We start from the raw sequence: 26,241 nt of genomic DNA, 5'->3' as shown, positions 1-26,241 counted from the left end.
GTTCTTAAAGCCTTGCCTATGTGTGCTGATGATATACTGGGGAATGTGGTTCTTTTAACAACTCATAAAAATATTTTCTTTTGAATCCTTTATAAGCCCTTCCTCACGAACATTCCAGAAATCTTTTTGTCTCCTAGTGAACAGTTTTTCTTATTCTTATAGAATCCAGGCGTGCTTAAAAGGACTATTTGAAATGCAAGGGCAATGTCTGTCTTGCCTCTTTCCTCCCACTTGCCTCTCTATGCTTTTGCTTCTAGCAGTACAATTGCAGACCAAAATCAGGGATGGTAGCTCACACCTGTAAAAAACAACAAGACCTGCATGGCCTATTGTAGGGATGCAAGCTGCTATTGCATAGAATGCAGCTGAGTCTTCTGGAGAACTCTCCTTAGAGCTCTCACGTTAACTATCGCATGGTTCATAGCTCTCAAATGTAGTACCAGAAACTGATATATGTTTCAGTGCAAGCACACACGGGGTCATAATTGAACTGTCTATCTAAAATGGGTCAAAGCTAGTATAATTCATATCTCTTTTCATTCCACTTTCTAATGTGCATATTCCAATGACTGAGAATCCTATATCCCTTTGGACTTATTTACAATATCCTTCTTCACCTCATCTCACTTCTATCTGGGCCTGAAGGAATGTTGATGCATTCCAAAGGGCTAGAAGTACAAAAATCAAGTATGATTAGATCGGCAGCTGTGAATCTTATTGGGGTGCCTGAAAAGTTTTTATCAGAGCAGACCACCCTTGCATTTTTTGTCCTCTTGTGTTTGTTTTTTTTTTTTTTTTTTTTGAGGTCCATACTTATGTCAACTACATACCTGGATATTAGCCTGTTTACATGTAAATGTTATATGGGAAATGCCTCCACATCCCATGGGCAAGAGCATGGTGAGCCCTCCTTTTGAGCAAGAGCCACTGGGGATGTGTGTGTAGCTGCAGCACCATGGCAGATTGAGCATCTTAAAGCTGGAGGATGTTTCTCTTGAGCCAATCCTCAACATTCCACTGTCCCCTGTGTGTGTGACAGAGACAGCTTCAGAATATACTGGTTCAGTTCTTGCTCTGTTGAATTTCCTAAGGCAAATTACAACCCTTCCAGCACAAAATAATGCTGTGGCAGGAAGGAAAACCTTTGTCTCCAGGTACAGAGAATTCATGATCGCAAAATGTCTGACCTACAGCCTCTCAGTGACTCAGATTGTTAAACTCAATTTATTATTATTTAAGTTGAAATCTATGAATTGGATTTTCTCACATTGTCATTTTCTGTGTCAAATTTCCTTTTCTTCTTTAACACTCTGGTGCATGCATTTTCACAATATAAATGAGCATCCTGATAGTATGTTGTATTTGATGCCTATTTGAAAGCATTCCAAACTGCGTCAGATAAATGGTATTGGCAAGGGTACTGGAAGGGTTGTATTTTTCACATTACCAGAGTTTATATTCTAGAAACTTATGTACTATTCAGATAACAGCATCTCTAAGCTGAAAATGAAATGGTTAGCTGTCTGTCAAGTTCTTGGCTTAGCACACATTTCCTATAAATTTGGTAGTGTTTACTTGGTTTTATTGGAGAGTTTATTCCAAAGGGCCAGTGTTACTTCCAAATGGAAAAATTTTGTCCCGTGCGCTCACCTTTGTCCAGGTGATTCATACATGGTGTGAGCACAGCTTCAGTGCCAGGACAGATAGAATTAGAATTGACGGAAGAAAATTGTGTTGTTTCTCTAAAGAGTATTGTTTTTATACTGTCCTTTGGTCGAAGAGGTTTGTACGTATTTCTGTTATACATTTAACCTGTAGAGTAAGTTCTGCCAGTCTTCTGTGGACCATTTTCATTTGCAGCACAAAGCATTTCTTAGTTCATCCACTTAGCAACTACATTGCCAAAGTGAATTCTGGTTAACCTTTATCTGGGAATAAGATCCCTGTAATAGGACTAAGATAAAATACACATCATCCTAAAGCCATAGATAAACCTGTCTAGTGCTGTAAAAATCCTTCCCCCCCAGCCCCAAATTTGTACAAGCATAATAGAATGTGCTGGATACAAGCAGAGGGATATAAATATTTCTAAGTTCTCATAATAGCATATACAGAAAATTGGGCAAAGGCACGGTTTTAAAATAGTCTCTGTGTGAGTCTCTAAGAGCAGATAAATGTTCCTAAAATAGCAATATATTTCTATTAAACAAAAAATCACTCAGACGCCACCTGCTGCTTTTGGCATTTTAAAATCTTGTTTGGAACAGAGAGAACTGATTGCTTCTCTGTCTCCCTCTCCCTTTCTGACTTTGAATGTTTCCACCCAACTTTCAGAGATGGCAGCTTGTATTTCCAAGCCTATTGGTTGGAGAAATTCAGTGATTACTTAAGCCTGCATCCAAAATGAATGCATCCAGTCTGAGCTAGAATGATTAGTACTAAATCTGGGATGTCAGGGTGATCAGAAAATAGAGCACTTGTTTAAACACCAGTGGTGGGTTGGCTTTTTTTGTTGCAGGGAGAATTGCCTCAGCGTAGGGAGAAAGAACACAAAAAGGCAAGGAGAGCAATCCACTTCACTGTTACAGAGAACATATGTGCAAAAGCTACTGTTATTCATAGGGTTGCCACGTGCTATACAAGAACAGTATGCATGGGGTTGGAATCAGACCAGAGGAGGTTGTACAGGAATACATTTCTCTCCCTTAAGGATTCCAAAATATTAGCATTTTGACAGCAGTAAGACCACAAATGTTGTATTATTAAGCCACATTGTTTGGCAGTTTTATTTATTTATTTATTTTGATGTTTTTAGTTAAATCTGAAAGAACAACAGACACAAAAATCTGGATGAGTACATGGGTATTAAGTATTTACACAGTACATCAGTAGTGATGGTTTCCACCCGATAATATTGTCAACAATCATTTACCCACAGGGAAGTAGAATGAATATAACATTTATTATCATCAAGCAAGATATAGTGAAACTTTTGTTCATAGCATGCAATAGCAGAAATAAAAGCAACTAGATCTGGGATTTTCATTGCTCCCTGGGGCATTTAGACTCATAATTTTGGTAAATTTCACCAGAAGGTAAGTTTTTAGCTCATGTAGATGAGTATGAAAATTTCAGCCAGAGATTCTGTACCCATCCCTTAATAAAATAAATCAGGCGTATATGTGGAATGTGTTATTCTCAGCACTGAAGCATTAAGATCTGAAGAGAAAACAGTGCTGCATGTAAAAGTGAAATCAGTTATCATTGTCTTCAATATCGCGTAAGAAATTTCCTTTCACTAGATAGCACTCCGGAAAATCAGCTGTCTTTGCATTTCATATAATTACTTCTTGTGTTGTGAAGCTATATTTGTGCTAGTTGAAGTGAAAAAAGATATGCTTTGTGTAAATATTCCTCCTCCTTTCCATTTTCAAAATCTACTCAGTGAAGCCATCACATCTTCCTTATTGTGGTTTTGGAAATAGGTGGACATAATTACCTGTGTAGGCTCTTTTTGTCTTTGCCTGGGAGGCAGTGAATTAGTCATTCAGCGCCTAGCAGTCGAAAGGTTCAAAAAACTTGCTTTTGTTCTTTGTTTGCAGATTTTATTCCTCACCGTACAGTATTCCAACAAACCGCATGATTCCACAGACATCAATCACACCATTCATTGCTGCTTCCCCTGTCTCTACATATCAGGTACGTCAGATTTGTGCTTGTCTACTATGTTTCCCAGTTAATTATGTTTTGGATGTGGATGAAAGCAGAGTGGATACCACAGAAAACTACATGAGAGCTTGTGCTCTTGAATCATGCTTTAAACAAAAGGCTTTCTAGAAGTATTCAGGTATCGTTTGGTGCAGGGTTTTGAGTGTTTCCTGCTTAACACTAGCAATGAAAGCTACTGTAAATTTTTCTTATTTCAGTCAGCTTCACCATCAAACAGCATTTTTGCTTCATTTCCATTCAACAATAGCAGATGCTTGTCATTCTTATTGAAATGTTCTGTCATTTTGACTCCATTTCATGAGCCAAATGTTTTAAACACATTTTTTTTTCATAATTTATGTTGTCTGGATTATATATTGACCTTCTGACCTCTGTTGTATTTGCTCCAGTAACAGCATCCTTTAACAGCACTCTTTTTTTTCCCAGTAATCCCTGACAGAGCAAGATTCTTTAGGATAATTCTCCTCATAAGCTTCTTCAGTCTCCAACACATTTTCTCTTTCAGAATTCCTCTTTTCAGCATATTCCAACCAGGTCTCCACTGGGAAAATATTGCCATGTTCTAGCTTTGTGAGATGGAAGTCAAAACTGGATTGAATAGTATTATTATTAGCCTTTTTTTTCTTTTTCTGGGAACATATGTAAAGCTGGTCATTGGCCATACATTTTACCATTTCAGTTGGAATCATAGAATATCCCGCGTTGGAAGAGAATCACAAGGATCGTATAGCCCAACTCCCAACTCCACACAAGACTACCCAAAATTCAAACCTTATGTCTGAGAGGACTGTAAAGATGCTCCTTGAACTCCAGCAGCTTGGGGCCATGCTCATTTCCCTGGGGGAGCTTGTTCCATGCTCACCACCTTCTAGTGCAGAACCTTTCCCTAATCTCCAACCGGACCCTCCCCTGACACAGCTCCATGCTGTTCCCTTGGCTCCTGTTGCTGTCACAGAGACCAGAGCTCAGCACTGCCCCTGTGCCCCCTGTAAGGAGCTGCAGCTGCTATGAAGGCCTCCTTGTACATCTTGCCCTCCAGACCCTCCCCCATCTTTGTAGCCCTCCTTTGTACGCTCTCTCATAGTTTTATGTCTTTTTTATAGTGTGGCACCCAAAGCTGCACCTCAGTTCAAGACAATCCCTTCCATCACCTAACTGGCAGTGTGGGCCTGATGCACCCCGGGGTGCAGTTGGCCCTTTGGGCTGCCTGGCCACACTGCTGACTCAAATTCAACTTTCCACTGTGTTGAACTCCCAGATAACTTTGTGCAGGGTCCTCTTTATCCAGTGTGTACATATATCCAGGATTGCCCTAGTTATTGCTGCCCTGTGCTGCCAGTACTCTTCCAGACCTGAGTCCTAGATGAGAAACTGTTCTTACTGTTGGAATTGATTTGCTGTGCGTTTTCTGGGGGGAGGTTTAATGTTTTTGGGTGTTTTGTTTTTTTGTTTTTTTGTTTTTTTGTTTGTTTTTTTTTCCCCTCAGATAATGTTTATTTATCTACAGGCAGTGTTGTACACAAACTGTGCTTTAAACCTGATCGTCAAAGATAAAGGATTCTTGTAATTTTCTTTGACTTCTGTGTTGTTTCATTTTAGGTAGCTATGTAACACCAAACAAAAAGTTGCTTTGGTGAGATGAATTCAGTAAATTTGCATCAGTTCATGGTTTGACGCATTTAAATCAAAAAACATTTTGTTGCCATTTGTTTTGTTTTGTTTTCTAAAATCCAGATCATTCTTACTTGGTAGTTTACAGTTGAAGCCCAAAGACATTTGCCTTGGCACAGAGGAGGAACTACAAGGAGGGGAACATTGAACAGCATCAAGCTCATTAGAGCACTAATCTTTTTAGCTACTGGGGATTCACAATAGAAAATTTTGTAGTAGTGTGTATTTGCATGTGTGTGCTCTGGTTTTGGTTCTAAAACTGTTACAGTGAACTTGCTTTTCAACAAAAACTCTGCTTTAGCCAATTTCAAAAAATGCTAAAGCACAAAACTACACAATTAATTGTCACTTGCTTCATGAACAAAATCACAGGGTATATGGAAAATCAAGACTTTTTGGCTTTCTCCTACATACCCTTGTTTGTGTTCAGCCTGAGATACCACATGTCCTTTTCTGTGAGTGTGGAGGTAGTGACTGCCCACTGATGGCTATAGCACAGATATATTGTCATGTACTTCTCTTGTGTTGTGGTCCCCAAATTGACACCGAAAGAATCAAGACACAATTCTTGAGATTGGCTCTTGAGTTACAATAACACGTGGGCCATTCATGCTTAGCAGAAGAGGTAGTTGTGGCTCAGAGATGCTACCACAAATACATAAGAACTTTGTAATGCACTTAATTGTTAGTAAAACTGATTTATCTGTGTAATCTGTTACATGTCAGTAGTCAGACAAAACAACAAAGAAAGGCTTCAGTGAAGCATACTGAGTTCTGCTGAGAATGGATGCCATGATGCCCAAGGCAGGAGCTGCTTCTATGGACAATGGCATCTTAAGTCAACTACGCTATGGAAGCTTTCAATCATAGTGAGCTTCAAAAACTCTAAATTAGATCTTCTGCTCTTCCTGAAAACAGGATAAATCATTCTAGAATCTCTGAAAATGTTATACCTTTCAAAGTTTCAAAGACGTGTTCACAGTTACATTGATGGATGAAAGCACACAGTACAAATGAAGAATTAAGACAACATGGAATATTGAATAATTCTCTATGAGATTAAATAATGTGGATCACAGAGGTGGTGCAATCTCTAGGACTTCTGAATTTGGTGGAAATATCAAACACAGTTTGAAAGCTTTTTTCTTTGTCATTAACTTTATGATGCATAAATCATGTTTACATTGAGCTACATGCCTTGAGTCTTTTTCTAAAATTAGCTCTGAAGTTGCAATATAAATAATATTTTCAAGTAAATTATTGGGGTTCTGTTTTAAGCTTTTCTGTGCTAATAGAAAGTATTTGATATGCAGGTCCAGAGTACTTCCTGGATGCCTCATCCGCCATATGTTATGCAACCAACAGTAAGTAGATACTAGTTAATATTCAACTAAAAATGCTTACACTGTAGCCTTACACTGTTTGTCAGCCACAGGAAAGTCCTAGGTCGTGTAAGAGCAGCCAGCTGCTCTTCTGACAAGATCCCTCTGCTGCAAAGTTTTTGCTTCTTTTAGGAACACTATTTGATTTAGTGAAAAGAGGAGGATGGGTGATATATTATCTAACTGCTTTGACTATAAGAGAATAACTAGATCTAAAGTCGAACTTCTGAAGCTTTGCTTTGCAGTCTGCAAGGTAGCCACATTCCTGCATACTTTGAATTGCCAGGTTCAACACATTAGCCTTCCCTTATATGCTTATCCATCAAATAAGTCCTTTGTAGTTGTATATACTTTAAAGAATCCTCAATGCCTCAATATTGCATTTCAAGTACTGAAAAGGGTGAAACACAGCTGTCTTGCAGAATCTCTGCTTAACCTGAATCTCTTTTATGATTTGACCACTCAACTCTTTTTATTTCTGAGTAAATTTTTATCTTTCATCAGTTTATAGATGCTATTTGTATCTGCATTAAACTTGTAATACCATTTGTTAGAGGTGAATTATTTTTTTTACCTCTGTTTTGATGCACTTTGCCTAAATATTAATGATGTCTCATATGGAAAGAACATATTGAACAGCACTACCTACAGATTGTTTTAGTTTTGTTTCCTCTGTTTGATCGGTTTTTCAGGCATGGATCCATTCTACAGTGTCATTAATCAAAATTCAAATGTGTATTCCACCTGAGTATTGTTATATCGATTCAAGTGAGAGTAAAACAAAAATGAAGTTCCATAGTTTAGACCCGTTTATTATGTGTACGTTAGGATATTCATTATGTTAATTTGTGTTCAAATGTTTTGACCTCACAATACATTAACATCTCCTGTTCCTTTCTGGTTAGAATTAGCTATGCAAAAATCTGGATACAATTACCCTACATACCTTTTTAGTAGTGCAGGATTCTCATCCCACTTTTAAGTCCCCTTCCGTATCTTTGGAAGGGGAGTTAAAAGTTCTGTGTTCTTTGGAGACAAGTTTTTCAGTTTTGTCTAACTAGGCAGTGACTGTAGAGTGTGACTGACTGTCTCCAGGAAGCCCAATTCCCACCTCTGTGGTGCTGTACCACTCTCCAGGACCTGGCAGAGATTTCCATCTCAGTGGAATAAAGCTACTACTGTGTTTGTTGTAGGAAGCCAAACTGTATTGAACAATCAATTCTGTATTCTAAGTATTTGGGTTTACTTGCAGACCAGAAGAAATTTGAGAAGTGTGGATATGAGGAACTATCAGACTTGTGGAAGCCAAAGGATCTCTGATCCTTGTGGAAATATTCCATTTCAAAAAGAAGGAACATAAGCACTTTACCAATTCCGGTCTTTGTTTATAGATGTGTTTGAGTTTTATTTGACCATGTTCAGCAAAGCATTTTTCTGCACTACCAGAAGCAGTGAGTATTTCAGCGTACTGATTGGATGTGCTTACCTCTTGGTAAAGGGCTGTGAAGAGAAAAATAATTCTTATAGAGAGTAGCATCCTGAATATGCCAAGTTATATTTGTGTTCATTGCTAACACAACGAAAGGATGTGTACTTTTATGTGGAAAAGCAGAGGGAGAACGGACAAGAGGTTTAACATTTCAGTTTCAGTGTCACTGCCGTTGTGGGCTATCTCTATGTGTTGTCTGTACCAAATCCGGTCCTTTCACTGAAAGATTTTTCCTACGTGTTTCCCAAGATTTATGTTCTTAAATAAATGGACAGGAGGAGTTTAGAACTGAAGGCAGAAAGACAGAACTACCATTCTCCAGATTTCATTCAGAGATTAATTCTTTATTAGAAATGTCTGAAAAATGGCCAGAGAATTACCGCACAGCAAACTATGAGAATTGATGGCCTATTTTGAAAGAAAATAAAGAATCGTTGTCCACAGTAAGTTTGCTTTCATGTTAAGTATGGAGACTATTCTAGGCAACTCCATAGCTTAAAAAAGTATGAAGAAAAGATTGTGACAAGGCTGGCAGAATGTAAGACCCAGTGATTTGATGGAACTGGGAACTTTCTAATTCACTTAGCTTTTTGTTTCTTCTATAACTTAGTTTGCCATGTTATTATCTAAATTGATACCACTTTACTTCACAGTATTTTATGAGATGATTGATTGCGGTGCATGATATCCCATTGGAAACCAGTGCAGATAAATATTACATTCCCCTTGCCCCAGGAAGGAGAACATTTTGTTAAGCCTGTATTATTCTTTCTGAATAAAGATGAACTCTTACAGCACAGTTTGAATTGTTCAAATGCCAGCGGTTAATTCTTTGTTTTTATTATAAATATCCACTAAATTATGTTACTGGATGATTAGTTTTTCATTTCAGAAGGAAGCTCCTACTTGATACTTATGTATAATTTAATACCACATAGTGTCCCCCGTGACAGAAAAAGAATCAGGCCTGTGCTATAGAGGAGACAAAGGAGGTTTTCATTCAGCATGCCATGCACAGACAGGACAGCTTGCTCCCAGACTGGCAAGCTTGCTGACATGAGGAAAGAGCTGTGCTGTGCAGCATCACTACCCTGCCTCTGCCGGCCTCTTCTTTGCATGCCCATCTCTGCTTCTATGTCACCTCTCTGTCCACTGTCATGTAAACACCGTGCTCCGTTTTTGCTGATAGCCCTCTGCAGTAGGTTGGCCTGGTGGAGGTTTTGGTCATTTATTTCCCTTTGTATATCTAGTTCAGTCACATCTTCCTGATGTGTGCGTTCTGTTTTTGTTTACTTGGTGAATTCAAAGAACACTATAGTAAATATAAAATACTCTATCTCTGATTCTTTCTATAGTTTTTTAACTATGATTCTAATAGATAGCTGCAACATATTCCATTACCTGGAAAATAAGTGCAGATATTGCTTTCCCCTCCCCAGCCTTGTCTGTCTTTCTTTTGTGATCTCATTAAAACAATGAGTAACCAAAATGACTTTCTGTAAGAAGAAAACAGTCAGAAATACTAGGAAATATTTTTCTCAAGTCAAATGGGGCAGCCCAGGGCTCCTCAGTTATAGCATAATTTACTCTTGATTTTCCCTGTAACTTTTAAACTTAATATAGTAGGTTGATGCCAAAGAGCGATAGCATTTTAAAAAGGTAGGGTTGGTTTTAGCTTTGAATTTTACTAGCTTTATGCAAAGAGCCATGGAAAAGTAATATCAGATGTGTTGAGGAAGTACTGATGTTTCAGAATAACCAGTAATATGCTGGAATAAAAGGGTCATAACTCCCAAATCTTTGTGCTTGCACAACCTTCAGAGTTTTGGGAAATAGGATCCCAGATTCGCATGCCTTTAAGCTCATGTGTGACTCAAACAGTTGAAAATGCATTCTTTGTAAATGGAGCCTTCACCATTTTATGATCATATTGATTATACTGTGTGCAAGTAAGAATGCCTCACTTTCACCAGTTTTCTTGTTTTTCCATGTGACGTCAGTTCCAATGGAAGACAAGCTCCCAAGCTCCCAATGTATAATATTTGCCATATTAATATGTTTTTCCTGCAGTCCCTAGAGGCCGTTTGGTGCTTCGGGAAAAACATTGAAAACCATGATCTACGCTCAGTTCATGTATAGATAATCTTCAATTTTTATTAACAATGACATCTGTGTAAAACTTTTTTTGTACAGGTCTTTACTGCACATCATGTGTGTACTCCTGCCTCTAAAGGCAATTTTTTAGTGAACCAACAGAAATGCTCTACACCAGTACTGTGTGTACATACTGGCTTTTATTTTCTAATAAAACTGCGCTCCCACAACAATTAACTTATGTACACAAATAGGTGTTCTTCTCAGTCTTGAGCAGTTTGTGGAGAAGGCATGTGCCAGCAATATGCAAAAAATCTACTACTGATAAAGTGCACTTGGGAGAAATGCTCTTCTGCACATTTCTCAAGCCCGTAGAGCCCTTTTAGAAAGGTTGATGTCTTAACCAATGTCATTATTGTCTTTCTTTAACATCAAAAACAAAAACATAATTTCATATGCAGCACAAAACCCCTGTTTCGTTGTGATGCGAGGCTGTGTAATGACTCCAGAATCTTGTCTTTTGATTGTTGTGTGTGAATGCAGCTTAAAAAGTACAAACTGTCCAACTGAAATATATCAGTTTTCATTTTCTCACTAGCAACTCTGTTGTTTTGGACAGTACCCAAAATACCACAGCAGTTTCAGTGTTTTGATTCCTACACTGTCGAACAAAGAAGTTCCTTGTGCTCCCTTCGGTGTCCCTCTCCCAAGGCTGCTTTCTTTACCTCACGTTTGTTGCTCTACCTTTTTAGCAAACAGAGCCAGGAGTCGATCTTACATTTGGATGTATAAGGGAACAAAGTATGTCCTTTGCAGACAGCTGAGTCCTGCATCCAAGATGAAATGTGAGAGTTCAGCTAGATGGTATGAAAAGTAAACAGGAAATAATCCTTGGAAATTGGAATCTCCAGCTATTCTTTTAACTTTTAGATGTGTGTTTTTAAGAGATCCTTTGAACGTGAACTTACATGAACTTTTAAAGCTAAAGAGTTTAGAGGTTGAAATAACTCACCAAATACCAGTGCCAAAGTTTTGCTGAACAATTTTAATTTCAGTGTTTCCCGAGGCAGAAAATCAAGGACTGCCAATTCTATAACTCTGATAATCAAGACGGTAATTGGCAATGTTCCTTCGGGACAAGCAGGCTTGCATGAGGTCATTTCTGCCTGCCTCTTGCCCAGCACTGGCCTTTTTTAGAAGTTGCCTCTTCTACTAATTGGGTAATTTCAGCCTCAGCTGGGCATGCTCTGACTGACCCTCTCTAGTGCCAGCTGCAGTGGTGTAAGGAGAGTACTGGGCTGTCTGCCTGAGGAGGTTTGAAAAGCAGTGCCCGTCACCCAAGCTCACACCTCTGTAACAGGGAATAGGTGTAAACAATTTACCCAGGTCACACATCATGCTCAAGCATAGAGGCTTGTATGTCTGATTATTCAGTTCTTCTGGAATCATATCAAAGTACTGATGCAGTCATTTGTTCTGCTGTTGCAGAAATTAGTATGAATTAATCTGAATGGCAGAAAAAGCCTTATTCGAATTATTTCCAACCCTTTTTTTTTGACACTCTGCTGGAGCCCCCTAGTGAAATTGGGTGTTTTTGTGATGGCAGAAAGACACACCACATATGGATTCAGTTAGAAGATGTGGACAGGAGAACCACAAGCCTTTCCAGCAGACAATCCATTGCATTTGAGGAACTTTTGCGTTGCTCTTTAATCTTAAAAAGACATAAGAGTTCTAGTAAATTTTATTTTCATGTATTCTACAGATAATATGAATACTAAATGGATAAACCAACAGTCTAAAACATTTAAAGGACATTCATATTACTGGGGGAAAAAAAAAAAAAATATATATATATATATATATATGAAATACAAATCTATAAATGGGAAAGGGAAAGATGTTTGGGGAAGAAGGCTGACACTAAATCTTAGAGATACTCCAAAGAGTCTGAAGCCAGGAATTTCTGGTTGAGAGATATAGTGGTTATGGAATATTGATTTCTCTTTAACAGAAAAGATGTAACCTTAACTGTCAGCATTCATTGTCAAGAAAAATCTTGACATGACAACTGTTTAAAAGCAGTAAGGTTTATCAAAGGGGGCTATTTTTTAATATACAGTTATTAATCAATAGACATTAGAGTACCTTCTGTGGAAGAATGTAGTGCGTTTAAAAAAAAAAATCAATGTCTAATTTTGTACCAAGCCTGCAGTCTGTTTTAAGTTTTCCAGTTTCACGTACATTTACTAAGACTGAAAATCACTAATTCTATACTTTGTATAACGTATGTACCATGTGTGTCTTGGGTTACATGTAGATTTGTATTTACACAAAGTTTTAAATTTATGGAGTCAAAAGCTTGAGCACAGCCTGTAAGGTTCATATATAACGTTTGCCATTTTGAGCAAGAAATTTCTCATTTGATCAGCACTTACAATTTTAGTTATTGTCCAGGTTGTAGACAAATAAGTAGAAGGAAAGAGATAGGATCAGTAAGGAGTAATGGACTACATAAGCACATGGTATTAATTATAGTCCAAGAGTTAGAATGATGAGTGTGCAAAAATTAACAGGCTCAGCAGAAGGGTGAATTAGGTAAGCATATGATATAATTTTGACAGATGATTTTTCAGTGTAATTCACCATCAAATATTTTTCCCTCTGTATTGTGCTTTGCTTTTGCATGCTGCGTCCTGTGAGCAAGCAAGGCCTGTGGTACAAGTGTAGTACAGTCTTGTCATAATTATCCTCTATCATGGACCATCTCTTATTTTTTTGCAGTAACGTCTGTTGTTTTGCAGAGGATAGTAATACTTCAACCTCTGCAGTGAGTGCTTTGCTACACTGGGTTAAGTGAATGTAGATTTCTGTCTGATATTCTTGTAGTAAGCAGGACACAATCCCCCTTGAAACACAGATGGTTGTATACTGTAATTGCCAAATGTGCATATTCTGTGAGGGTGGAAAGGAAAGGCAGCAATTTTCATCCGCCACCAGCAGCGAAAAGCTTTGAAAAAGCTCTGTGCTCTGACAGCACTGAGGATTCGCACTATTAGTGACAAGGCTGGGAGTTATCTACTGTTGTTGCCTGCTGCACACGGTGGTGGGTCTCTTTCCCATGATGAAGACATGGTTCTCATTTCCATACTGCAGATAAGGATAGAGGTTGTTGCTGCTGAACAGTTCTCCAGCAGAAAGGGAGCTGTATTTCCTTTGTGCTTCACAACTCCCATCTGTGCATTGCAGAAAAATTTCATTTCCATTAGAGGTGAGGCACTGGGCAGCTTTGGGGAACAGGGCAGCCCTGTGAACCCAAAACAGCAGTATTAAGGAACAGTATTATTGTACAGCTAGCCTGCTCTGGTGGTTGGCGACCCTACACATCGCAGGGGGGTTGAAACTCCATGATCATTGTGGTACTTTTCAACCCAGGCCATTCTATGATTCTAGAGAAATGCTGGGGCAGCACTGTAACTGTGATGATTCCAGCGTAAGAGTTATGAAGACTGATACAACCTCACAAAGTCACAAATGTGAGTTCCTTCTAGTGCAGGGACAAGTCGAGTTGGAGTCTTTTGACAAAATATCATTTTATACATGACTGAAGAGGAATGAGTTATGAAGGAATCAAGGTGTAATTTGCAAATTACTGTAACTATTTTTTTTTTTAAATATGCTATTCATGGAGGTTTTTGACATAGAGAATTCTGTGAAAGCAAATTCCAAATGGAAATCATGAATATTTTTTCATGTACGTGTAATGTATGGCAATATTCATTTTTGCTGGAGCTCCTTTCTGACCTAAGCCTGCTTTTCCTCACACTGATTTCAGAAGACTCACACACTTAGAGCACTTAATGATAAATGATTTTTCTTCTGCCACTGATCTTGTGCATCACCTTAGGGAAAACATCTTCCTTCTCAGCCTCAGTTTCTGATTTGTCTTTTGTTTTCTTACCACCACCTATTTCGCTTACAGAACTGTCATACCACTAAATAGCTTTTACTGGCCACTTGTGAAATGTCTGGTGGAACAAGAACTTTAAGCACAACAGTTATATTATTAACATTTAGAGTTGTCTTGTTAAATATTAAAATAAATCTGTCTTGATTACAAGGGGGAATGTTGGGTCTAATTTTGCTGGTATAAATCAAGAGTTAACCTGACTTTAGAAAATTGAGTTACGAAGGTGTGAAGTAGTAAGAATGAGAAGAGAATCACGCCTGCAGCAAAAAGTTGATGAAGGAGACTCTGGCACACACATAATTCTTAGAACAAAAGCACTATCATAAATTACCATTAGGTTATGCAAGTGCATTCAAGGACCAATTTATCTAAGTAGGAGAAATTAGCTAATGTATTTATTACTTGTGATTACATCATGATTATCCAGCAGAGGAATTGTGCAAAAAAATTTAAAAATTGTCCTTTAGGGAGCTAGTGGCAAGTCTGTAAGACCCAGAATTCCAGCTATATCCAAGAACCATATATAATCCCTTCCAAAACCTGATTAAATAGTTAGATTTTTTTTGCCTCTTGCTAATTCTGTCTGGAGTCTTATTTCAGAACACCTTTGCTCCGAAGCTTAGAACTGTGTTTTTAATTTCCAACTGAAATGTACTCCTGCTTATTTGACATCTGTCTGCTCCTGGCCAAACATTCCCCTCTCTCTTCAGAAAAGCTCTCTTCTAGATGTTTTCTACATTCATTTATAGGCAAAAATTTTACCTGCATCTTTGTTTGCTGAGCTAATTATGCTAACATCACAATGCATTTGCAGTCGCTTAGCAGGTTTGTACCTCTGGCTGTTACACTGACTGTTCTTTGGATCTGGTTCACTTTGAATTCATATTTCTAGGACAGCCAATGCACACAGTACTGTAACTCTTTTTAGAACAGCATTAATACTCGTATCTCTCTCTCTTTTTTTTTTTTTTTTTTTAAAGTACTCTTTGAGGACTTTATTGCATGTGACCCTGCTACTGCAGCCATCCAGCAATTTGCAGTTATGCCTAGATTTGCTTTCTGTTTTCCATCAGTTGAGCACTACCTGAAATACTTTATTGACCTTCAGAGAGCTGCTGTGTTCTTTGTCTAGAAAATAGGTCATGTTATTTTAAAAAATTAGATTATCTAGCTCTATCTTTGGTTTATCTATGTTCTATCTTAATTAATATCCTCTAGTTCTAGCCTCTGGAACTGTGATTACATATGCTAGTTCTTCCATTATTCCCAAATGGAGAAAGTCCAGACCTGGTTCCTTGTTTCACTTGTACCCACACCTTGAGCACACTCACTTCTTTGTTTTTTTCATCTACTTTGACTGTATTCATCCCTCTGCCCAAACTTTCATTCTCAAAAAGCTTTCTGCCTCTGCTGTGTGATAACTCATGCAGGAAATGAAGGCAATGTCCTTATTCTGTTCAGGTTTCTTCTGAATTACCTTTAATCTGTACCTGATTCTCAGCAAATGGGGAGCCTGTCTCTGGGTTCTGTCCTTGTTTTTCACTTACCTGTTTGAAAAGTCTTTTGTTTGGCATTTGAATGTTGTTGCAAGCTCTCCCATAGATTTTTAGCAAATGTTACTTCTGTTCTGTAAGATGCAGCTTTTTTGTCTTTTTATTTTTCATTCTGTCTTCATTCTTGATATTCTTACCTAGGTGTCTGAGTAAGTGGTTGACTAATTAATGCCTCCTCCACTGTGGCTGGTGAAGCACCTTAGTAGCATAATTATTTTTTAATTATTTTTGCAGATGAAGTGCTAACTTTTTTTAATATCAAACATAAAAATATAGTTTGATTTGACCTCCTGGAAGTTAGAAACTCCTAAGATATCATAAGTAATAGCTCATTATTGAATATAGTCTAACTGTATTTGCCATTCATTTTTTATTCTATTAAATGAAATGCTTTCTTTTCAGATCAAATGTCTTTATAAAGAATGTAATATTGACCTAAGCTTTGCAGTACAGAGGCAGCTCTAGATAAAATCATGTGTATCTTTGCTAAACTGATTTCAGTCCTGAAATCAAGTTGAAGTTAAGCAGACTGATCATTTAATTACACTTTTTAGGCTGTAACCTCATGCCCTTGTTTTCTTCTCAAACTGTTGCAAATTAGGAATGTCTGTGTTTTCTTCTCAAATTGGTGTAAATTAGGAATGTCTGTTCTAAGTCCATGCATTCAAGTGTATGTGTCAAAAAGCTTCTTGTTAAGAATCAGTGGTATCTGAACATTGCTGAGAGTATGGTTTCAACTTCTTTTTCTTACACAATTGCAAAAACAAATAGAGAAATATAATAGTATAAACACTGAACATTCCTTGACTGTTTCATAGTAGACTGATGAAAATGAGTTGTGTAAAACAGTGATATATCAACAAAGTCAGAAGAATTTTGAAAGAGTGCTGAGTTGTTATTTAGTCAACTGCTGAAGGATTATTTTTTGGACTACCTGCCAAAGAGAGACGCAGTTCGAGCAGAGTAGGCTTTCTTATCAAAAGGTCTATTGTTAAAAGGAAAGGGGAAATCAGAACTTGAAATTTCACTGCTTCTAACTGTGGTTTAAATGCAATTTGTTATTTTTTATTACTGACAACGGTCTTGAATGTACCTAGTTAAAGGATGTCTGCAGAGTTTTCCCAGTCCCTGCCTTTTGAATAAGTTACCTGGGAGATTTTATTAAATCCCTGCAGGCCTTGTTGCCCAGAAGAAGCCTTGTCTCTCACATCCTAAATCCCAGCTGTAGTACATTTATAGGAAGCAACTGGGTGGAAGATATCCCTTTCTTCTACACACAACACACACATCCCAAAGCAGGGAAAAAAAATTGATTTTTTCATTATCAGATGTCTACTTTTGCCTCTTGAAAAACTGTAACACTCAGAAAAAAACACGTGCAGAGTCCTGATCCAGGCCTTGGTCCAGAATAACTTGGAACATTTCTTCAGCTCAAAGCTGAGGATCACAGGGTTGACACTCCGCTACTTATCTCTGTGGTGGGACAAGAGGGTTGCATATGATTCACACAGAGAACGGCTTGCTTTCAAACAGCCTTTGTACTTTTCCAGTATGACAATCTGTAAATCATTATGCACCCCTCTTTGCCCAATCCACACAGGATGTGAGGCTGTGTCAGCTCCCAGCTTGATAGCCTTCCTCTTTAGTGCGATCAATAAAAGCTCCTGCTTGCAGCTTTGGAAATTACTGGTCTATGGCCTGTTACTCGCCAAGAGCGTAGGCGTCACTTTCGCAGATGTCCCGCATCTGACGTGGCTGAGACTAGAGGCAGTCTTGTTTTTCCTGGTGGCAGGTAATGGGAGAGACATGCTGTGGTAAAGCTGGTCCATCTATACTGCTGCCACTGCTCCTGGCTTGCCTGGCTTTCTCAGTGGGCTGACAGTGTTTGCCCGCTGTTAGTTCCACATGTAAATGTTTCTTAAACACCTCCAGGGCAGTCCATTCCAGTGCATAACCACTCTTTCAGAGAATAATTTTTTCTTATTATCTAACCTGAACCTCCCCTTGTGCCACTTTGAGGCCATTCCCTCTCATCCTATTGATGCAGCAGCCTTTCTCTCTGATTCATGTCTGCAGAAGTAGCAAAGCTGTAGTTCCCTCATTAACTCTCGCTCTAAGTTCATCACACACATCAGTACAGGTGTATGGGAACTGCTGAATCACAGCCTGAACCTCTGATTGATCACCTGAGGCGAGCACTGAGTCAGCCACGGGAGCACAGGTGAAGGCAATTCACCTGTGCTACTGGAAGGGGTGGAGCCTGGCTGCACCTCTTCTACGCTCATTTAAGAGCTGCCTATCAATAGGGAAGGATCTTTTCTGAAGATCCCTCCTCTGGAGTTTCATAGTGAGCCCAGGATATGGGTAAGCATTCTGTCTATTCTCTTTGGATATAATAAACTCTCTGGTACATTTCATAATTATAACATCTGTACATTCATTGGTTATACAACAGATTAGATGCTGACCTGCTGGAAAGGAGCTTTTCAAACAAACACATGGATGTCCTAGTGGCCCACAGGTTGGCTGTGAGCAAGCAGTGTGCCCTTAAGGCCAAGAAGACTAATAGTATCCCAGGTGAATTAAAGAGTATGGCCAGCAGGTCAAGGGAGGTGATTGTCCCCCTGTACTCTGCTCTGGTGAGGCCACATCTGGAGTACTGTATACATTTATGGACTTGTCAGTTTAAAAAAGACAGGGAAATTCTGGAGAGAGTCCGGAGGGGGCCGCAAAGATGATTTGAGCCCTGCAGCATCTCCCTCATGAGAAAGGACTGATAGGGCTGTTAAATCTAAAGAAGACTGAGAGGGTGTATTATCAATGCTTATAAATATCTAAAAGGCAGGAGTCAAGTGGATAGGGCCAGGTTCTTTTTAATAGTGCCCAGCAACAGGACAATGGGCAACAAACAGACCAGAACATAACGATGTTCCATATGATCATGAGGAAATACTCCTTTATTTTGAGGATTACAGAGCACTGGAATAGGCAGCCCAGAGAGATTGTGCAGTCTCTTTCTCTGGTAATATTCAAAGCGCACCTGGATGCTTTCCCATGAAATCTGCTCTAGGGAAACTTATAGCAGAGGGGTTGGACTGGAAGACCTCCGAAGGTCCCTTCCAACCCATATGATTCTTTGATTTTGCATGTGATCCAGCAATGAAAGCCACCCATCACAATAGCTGAGGTTACAACAGGCCACATCTTCCCCCAGAAACAGCAGAGAACTGACAAGAATTTCAAGAGAAAGAGTTGTTCAATTACCCCTGCTCTCTTGCTGTCTTCTGCAGAGCACAGCACCCAGTTCACATGCCTTACTATTCTTTTGATAATGAATTTTATAACATTTCAGCCTAGATCTTCACAGTTGCTCAACAACTTGATTATATTGGTTTTAATCTGAGTTGACTAAGGGGCCAATTTAAGTCAGTGCTTTGGACGTGGTGGGGGGAGAAAAATGGTCCTGAAAAGGTGGTCTGGCACTTTGCTGCTACCAAAAGTGATTTTGGGCTTAGTGCCCAGATTTGATTTTACAACAGCAAACTTACTTCTAATCTATACCAGTGTTCGTGGTAAAGTCAGGTGCAACTCTCCTAGAGTAGCTCCCAGTCCCTCTATGCTACTTTTACCCTCTTGTCTCCACTTCCCGAGGTGGTAAATCAAGACCTATTTATCCACTGATGAGAATTCAGCTTTGACTCTAACACTGAGAAGCCTTTTGCAGGATCTGTGTTGTGCACAGCTTTGAGCTTCTAGGCTTTGTACTTCAGTGAATAGTAACCACGGATGTTTCCCCTAGGATAATATAAATAAAATATTGTATATAAGTGTCACCCATTCAGAATACTGGTGATTATTTTGCTGTAAGGCAAGTGAACTTATTGTGAAGATCTAACATGAGATCTTGGAGAATTTGGATAATAATTTAACCAGAGAGAACTTAGTATTACAGGAACCAGGATGTTATCATTTGTCAAACTTCCCAGCATTTTACATGCCATTCAAATCTCTCCTCTAGTTGGTTATCAGTAGTGAAAGTCATGGCTTTGAGAGTATGATGCTTAGCCATGATCCACAGTTAAGATCATCCAAACTGTCACCAGGCTGAGAGAAACAAAAGAGAAAACGCATATGTAGCTGCTAATCTCTTTGATGATTATGTGTGCTTGTCTACCCAATACACCATTGCACTCAAATCATCTTTGAACCTACTTTCATCATTTTGCTCAACATATAGACATACAGAGGAGTAAGTAAGACAGTGCTGTGAGTGCAGTTGTGTCAAGTGGTGTGTGACAGTGCCTTGCTCTTTCGTTTCATCTTTTTGGCCCAGCTGGGCAATATGTAAGCCGTTGTTATGCCACATTAATTCATGCTTTTTCTCACAGAAGAAAAGGCTATGTTAACTCTTTTGTGTTGTTGAAATTCTTGTGGGTAAAGAGTGATTAAACTCTTTGAAGTTAACAATTCCAATATTCAGTATATGTCCTAGGCACATCATAAGCATTGCTTTTATATGTTTTATGTTCTAAAGGACAATAGTTTTGCTCAAATGTGGCAGTTTCCTCTTAGAAGTGTCTTCTCTATTTCAAAGGGTGCTATCTGTCATTATGACATGCTCCAGAAGGAGGACCCAAGCCAAGCAAGAGCAGAACAATCAGAAGGTTAGAATGTGTGGCAGAGAAAAACTAAGAAATCCCAAAAGTGCCTTCTGACTGGCACCCATTTTTACCCTACGTATCATTGGTTATTTAGTATTGATAAGTCAGTGCACTTTAACGTGAAATTGTTTGGCTTCCCTGTGAGGCAATCCATTTTGCCAACCTCTGATTTAGTAACTGTAGCAAATTCCATGTGTGTCAGTGAGCTCTTCAGGCAGTGAGCTTTTGCTGTGATCTGGTTAGACCTTCAAGCAGCTGACCCATGCTTATATCTGCATAGCAAGTCTGAAGCTAGTATGCTTGATCAGAAGTGAAATGATGAATCAATAGCTTTAAAATGTAGGACAGTTGCCAGCAAGTTTTAAGATCTTTTCTACAGAGCTGGAATGCAACTTCCTAAAACTGATGAATCAGTTCTGAGGATTGGTACTAGGCTGTAATTTTCCTGAAGGCTTTCAAAGGCTTTTGAAATGATTCTGAAATATTTCAATAATTGGCGTTGTACAATATTAAAAATCCTGCCAAGGTACCTAATTAAATGCAGCCATAGTTGCTTCTCTGAACTGAAATTAACTCCGTGGTTTGACGTATTGTGAGCACTCTTATACAGGTGGATAATTCAAGTTCCACAATGAGTTTTGGTCACCTAGTTTCTCAGTTCAGTAGGTCTGCAACTGAATCATTTCCTCTTAATGGGTGACTTGATTGAGTGGTTTGAAAGTAATTAGCAAACCCAGTGGATCTGATCTTGAAGTGTACGATCAGCATCTTATCAGGAACTCTTCAGTTCCTATGGGAAGCTGTGGTCGACTTCTCAACAAATTCAGAGCACAACTTGTTCCTTCTTATAAGGAAGCTGATCAAGGAATGGTTGCACCATCCCAGACATGTTTTGACTTGTGATAAAGTGATCCCAGCTGATTCTAAGGGCATTTTCAGAATGTCTACTCTTTATTAGTACTGGATGTTTTATTTGGTCACTTTAAAGGAAACAGTAATTGACTTCTTACAGATGCAGACTTTTTTTAATCCACTAATACATTTTAATCTTGGGGCACAGCTATAACTGGGATATGCTTCGACTCCAGAGCAATTCAGATTGATTTTTTTTCTACTTCAGAAATATATTGTAGAAGACCCACAGTATATAAAAGTGCTCAGTGTGTTGAGATGAACTGGCCTTGTGGTATACGCAGCTCCTAATGGGAATTCAGTACATTTAGGGAAGTGGTAATTGATTGCCTGGTGCTTGGGCTAATTGATATGGCACTGAGTTAGTCAGAAGCTCTCAGCTCCATCAAAATCACGCATGACAGTGCTCCAGTGCTTCTTAATACTGACTGGGTAGTTCATACAACAAAAACAGCATGTTGTGGAGGAGATTTCCAGAGCTGAGTGAATCTTCCTTCAGCATCAGTTACATTCTTTCCAGAAAGGCTTCCTGCCTGGAGTAGCATTACTCCTCCGCTGGAAAATTTTTAAAAGGATGTTCTCAGGTCTGTTTATTTTTTATGGGCTTGGATGCGGTCACTGAGATCCTGTGAGATCAGAAGTATGGAATGAAAGTGGCCACAGATGACACTTGAGCTATTTCCACAGCTGGATGTACACCAGCCAGAGTAGGCGGTCTTCTGCAGATGAATTAGTTCGTTGAAGTACATGATACAAAACATCTGTTACAATGAGAACAAACAAAAACAATGTGCCTTTGAAGACAGCGATTTGTTGGGAGCTTCTTGCAAGGGTGCTGAATGAAGCAGTTGTCAGCAAGGAAACATTTTCAGGCTTGCCCTTGCATGAACTAAAGCAAAACTACACAGTAAAAATACCTTCATTCAATCAAGCAGAAGATCTGCTTTTCCCAAATGCTGTTAGACTGATTCCTGATACAGCAGTGGGGAGGGAGAGAGTCCTTCTGTACCAAATGTCTTTTATACCCTAAACCACTTTTAATACAATGGTACCATTCCAGCTGAGTGGCTATAAAAACTTAGAAGCTACATTGGTACAATAACTGTTATTCTGTCAGTCGTTCCCCACACTGCTTTATTACCAGCTGTCTTGAAGTGCAATAGACATTTTTCATTGTCACTGCCACCTGATGACAAGTAAAACCTTCAAAATGTTTTTGCTCAGAGGAGTAGCTCACAGCTCCTAAACAGAAGTGAACCTTTCATGTCATCTTAATGAGCAGAACTGATCCAAACATTCCCACTCCATTTTACCCTTTTGAAGCAGTTACTTTTGGCTGCCTTTTGTTTTTTCTCATGTCTGATCTGGTAAGAGAGTAGAAATTCTGTATATTTTTGGCCTAAACACGCATGATATATGCATAAATTTCAGACAGATCAATAAGGCGTTTGTTGGTTTTCACAGGTTAGTATTGCTCTTGTAGACAGTTTAAAGAAAATGCAGTGCTGCTAACATGGTATTTTAGTCATGAATTGGAGGCATATATATACTTAAATACCACTTCCTCTATTTTTTTTTTCCTGAAGTGAGCATACTAACTACAACACATGCATAATAGGAGCACTACTAAAGTATGCTCCCGAAAAGGGGTTTTGCCCCATCTGTGTGCACATGAGGTGGATTGTAGTAGTAAAATAAATAAATAGAAATTAATTTTTTAGATCAAGTAGTAGAGATATGTGATTTTGGACCTTGAAGTCCTTTACTTCTCCCCCAGCTGCTGGCCTGCTGTGTCTGCAGAAGGGAGCGCATTTTCGTGAAGGCTCAACGAATGAACAGGTGCTCCCTTAGGTCTTGGGGGTGTCAAATGAGCCTGTTGGGAGAATGCATCTTGCTCTGGATGCACATCTGTGATCAAGTGGTAGGTGTCTGGAGAGGCTGGAAGCTGCTGAGGAAGCAAAGTTAAGATTTTTGTTCAGTCCAATTGATTCTAGTTTATGCTTTCCTGATGAGCAGTGTCATTGTAGACGTCGTCATAGTTTATTATAGCTGTACAAGACAATTATGTTAATTTTACTTTTATTTCCTAATATTCTTTGATCTCATGCACATCAAAGATATAAAATTTTAGTCTTGTTGGTAATTAGCTAGAAAGCAAATATGTTGTCTGTCAGTACAGAGGATACAAAGCACAAGAAATTGTCCTGGGGGAGTCTAGGCTCTAGTCTAATTTTTTTTTTTTTTTCTCCTCATCAGATTTTTATTTCTCTTTCATCAGTTGCCTCAGCCATTAAATAAATGTACTGGAAGTAAACTTTGCCATTGCGAAATTCATTCAGCTTTTTAAACCACCTAGTCGCTCAGTAGGGTTCCTCAATTGAGGCAAAGCAGTTTGGTAGATGAAACAAAAATGTACATCAGTGTTTCCCAAATTTGCAACAACCCCTTGCAGTCTGTATTGACGAAGGTTTCACGCTTGCTTGCTGTTAGTTTTGTGCAGACCGAGGCTAATGCTGTGCACAGTTCTGATTTAAATCGACCATTATAATCTGGGGGCTTTGATTCCTAACTTGTGATTAGTGCTCTGGTCAAGAAGAGCAAATGACTATATGCTAAATCATTTTGATCACAGTTGCTCTTTAAAGTTGTCTTTCTGGAAGAAGAAAGCACACAGGGATTATTTTTAAATTTCTGCAGTGAATCTCTGCGTCAGTACTTTATGCCTACAGCTGGTAGATTTATACATTGAGATTTATTCTGAGGATTGACCTCCCCCCCTACTTTTTTTTTGTTCATGAATTGCAAAGAGATCATTATCTTCATAAATTTGTTTACTGTCCAAAACTTTTGTATGAATAATTTATGGCAACGTTTCAGCCTAAGGATTGTTCTCAGTGTGCATAACAAGTATTTATTAGATGGTTTCATACTGGAAGTTGTTATTAGACTCGCTGCCTTCCTGTTCCCAGGTTGGCTGTCCTTATCTTTATTAATTACTTCAGCTTCTAGACAAGATGACTGTCTTGCCACAGAATAAGATTTTATTTCTTGATTAAACAAGTCTGCAGGCAGCTGTCAGTTACCTAGTCACTGTAGTAGTAGTCACTGTTGAAAATAAAAATAACATAAAATTTAGAATTGGACTGTTGTAAAAAAAAAAAAAAATAAATATATATATATATATATATATATATGTATATATAGAGAGAGAGAATCACAATCTAAATCTGAAGACCAAAGCAGAATCATTCTTGCCTGGTATAATTAATTAATGACAATCTGTAAGTGGTATAAAAATCTATTAGATACCTGCATAGTAATGCAGAGTTTGGCTTCCATCTCTGAGGATTAAAACAGTGTGAAAGTCCAGTAGTATTCAAGTCAGTGACAAAACTAATTGATTTCAATGGGGCCAGGATTTCAGGCCAAAATTTTCAAATTCGCTAAGCTAAAATCTGTACTTTGCTATTGTTGGATTATGGAGGTTTTAACCACTGAAATTGTAAATGGCTAAAAATTTGTCTCTATCTAGTTTCAAGTATTGCATTTATCATTTCTTTTTTTTTTTTTTTTTTTTTTTTTTTTTTGGATTTTTATTCACTTGCAGTCACGCAAGGCTGAAACACCACAAAACAGAATCTTTCATGATACTGCATTTCCTAGATAGTAGAAATAGTACAAGAAGATACCACAAAGAAAATACTATAAACAAACCATTTCATGTACTTTTTAGTCCCACAAATGGATTTTCTATGTGCTTGGAAAAGCCTCTGCGGAACAGAAATATGGCTGCCAAGATGTTGGTCTCTATTGGAGTTTATCGGAACATCTGCTGTTAGTTATGTTGTGTCTTTTGATGTCAAAGAAAAAACAAGGGCTTGTTTGGTTTTTGGTGGAAGGGGGTTCAAACAGAACGAAGATTCACAACCATGCAGTGCAGAGAGTCCAGCCCTTGAGTCTCCATCACTCTGGAATTAATTACAGCCCTCTTTTTTCTATGCACATAGCTCTCAAGAGAAGATGGGAGTATTACCCACTTGCCTATCATCTTGCTCCTATTTATCTTCCTTTAGATGTTTCTTGTTTCCTTTTCCTCTGAGGCTACCCTTTGCCTCTGGCTAGGACTGACAAGGCTATTACATATATAGTACTTTGTGAATAATAAAATTTGGCTTTGTGGGTTGAATCAAATAATAATGCTAAAACTTGTCCCGAAGTGAAAATCTGCAGAAGGGAGAGGGTAGTGACATGGAAAAAGTTGTGAAAATGTTGTTTTGACTCAACTCCAGGAGACAGTTTGGGAGTGGGAAAAGGGAGAGAAGAACAAAGACAAAATGTCTATAATCTTTGTTTTCATTTCTGGTCTACTGAACTAATTTTAGATTTTTTTTTCCTTCAAATTTAGATAAATTCTGAAATGACATGTCATTTTGAAATATGGTAGAAACACTGCATTTTGACAGCTCCAATTTTTTTCATTCCTTTGGTCACAATTATGTGCCAAGTGTGACCTGAATTCACAGTATATTTTATACTCCCTCAAAGTGCTCTTTCAGAATAATTTACTGTTCATCTCAGCAGTGGTTGTGTACTGTCCAGCTGGCCTTTTTTTCCTCCAGCCTGTAGTATGTCTTTTAACTCTGAAGCACTTCTACCTGTGTGTAAAAGATGTCTTCCTGAGCTCCTGGCTGCCTAATCTGTGTTACAAAAGGCTGATCATTCAGCTTGGGTCAAAGACTTGCTCTGGTACATTCACCACAGTAGTGGGCAACAGTCTTAT

The 26,241-nt window shown here is 38.5% G+C and overlaps 1 protein-coding gene across 7 annotated transcripts in view; it reads left to right on the top strand.

Moving 5' to 3' along the window:
- The window catches only part of RBMS3 (RNA binding motif single stranded interacting protein 3), a 698,683-nt gene that overhangs the window by 621,928 nt on the left and 50,514 nt on the right, over window positions 1-26,241 (top strand). For all 7 annotated transcript variants that reach the window (XM_042888085.1, XM_042888084.1, XM_042888087.1 and 4 more), the window contains 2 exons: window positions 3,603-3,699; window positions 6,714-6,764. In XM_042888085.1, coding sequence (XP_042744019.1) covers window positions 3,603-3,699; window positions 6,714-6,764 — 148 coding nt within the window. The remainder of the gene's footprint in view (window positions 1-3,602; window positions 3,700-6,713; window positions 6,765-26,241) is intronic.

The sequence above is a fragment of the Lagopus leucura genome, unplaced genomic scaffold, assembly GCF_019238085.1.
Source record: "Lagopus leucura isolate 7727_CA_CO unplaced genomic scaffold, USGS_WTPT01 Super-Scaffold_100157, whole genome shotgun sequence".
In the NCBI taxonomy this organism is placed as follows: Eukaryota; Metazoa; Chordata; class Aves; order Galliformes; family Phasianidae; genus Lagopus; species Lagopus leucura.
The sequence above is the reverse complement of the archived record's forward strand: the minus strand, read 5'-3'. Positions and strand labels throughout refer to the sequence as shown.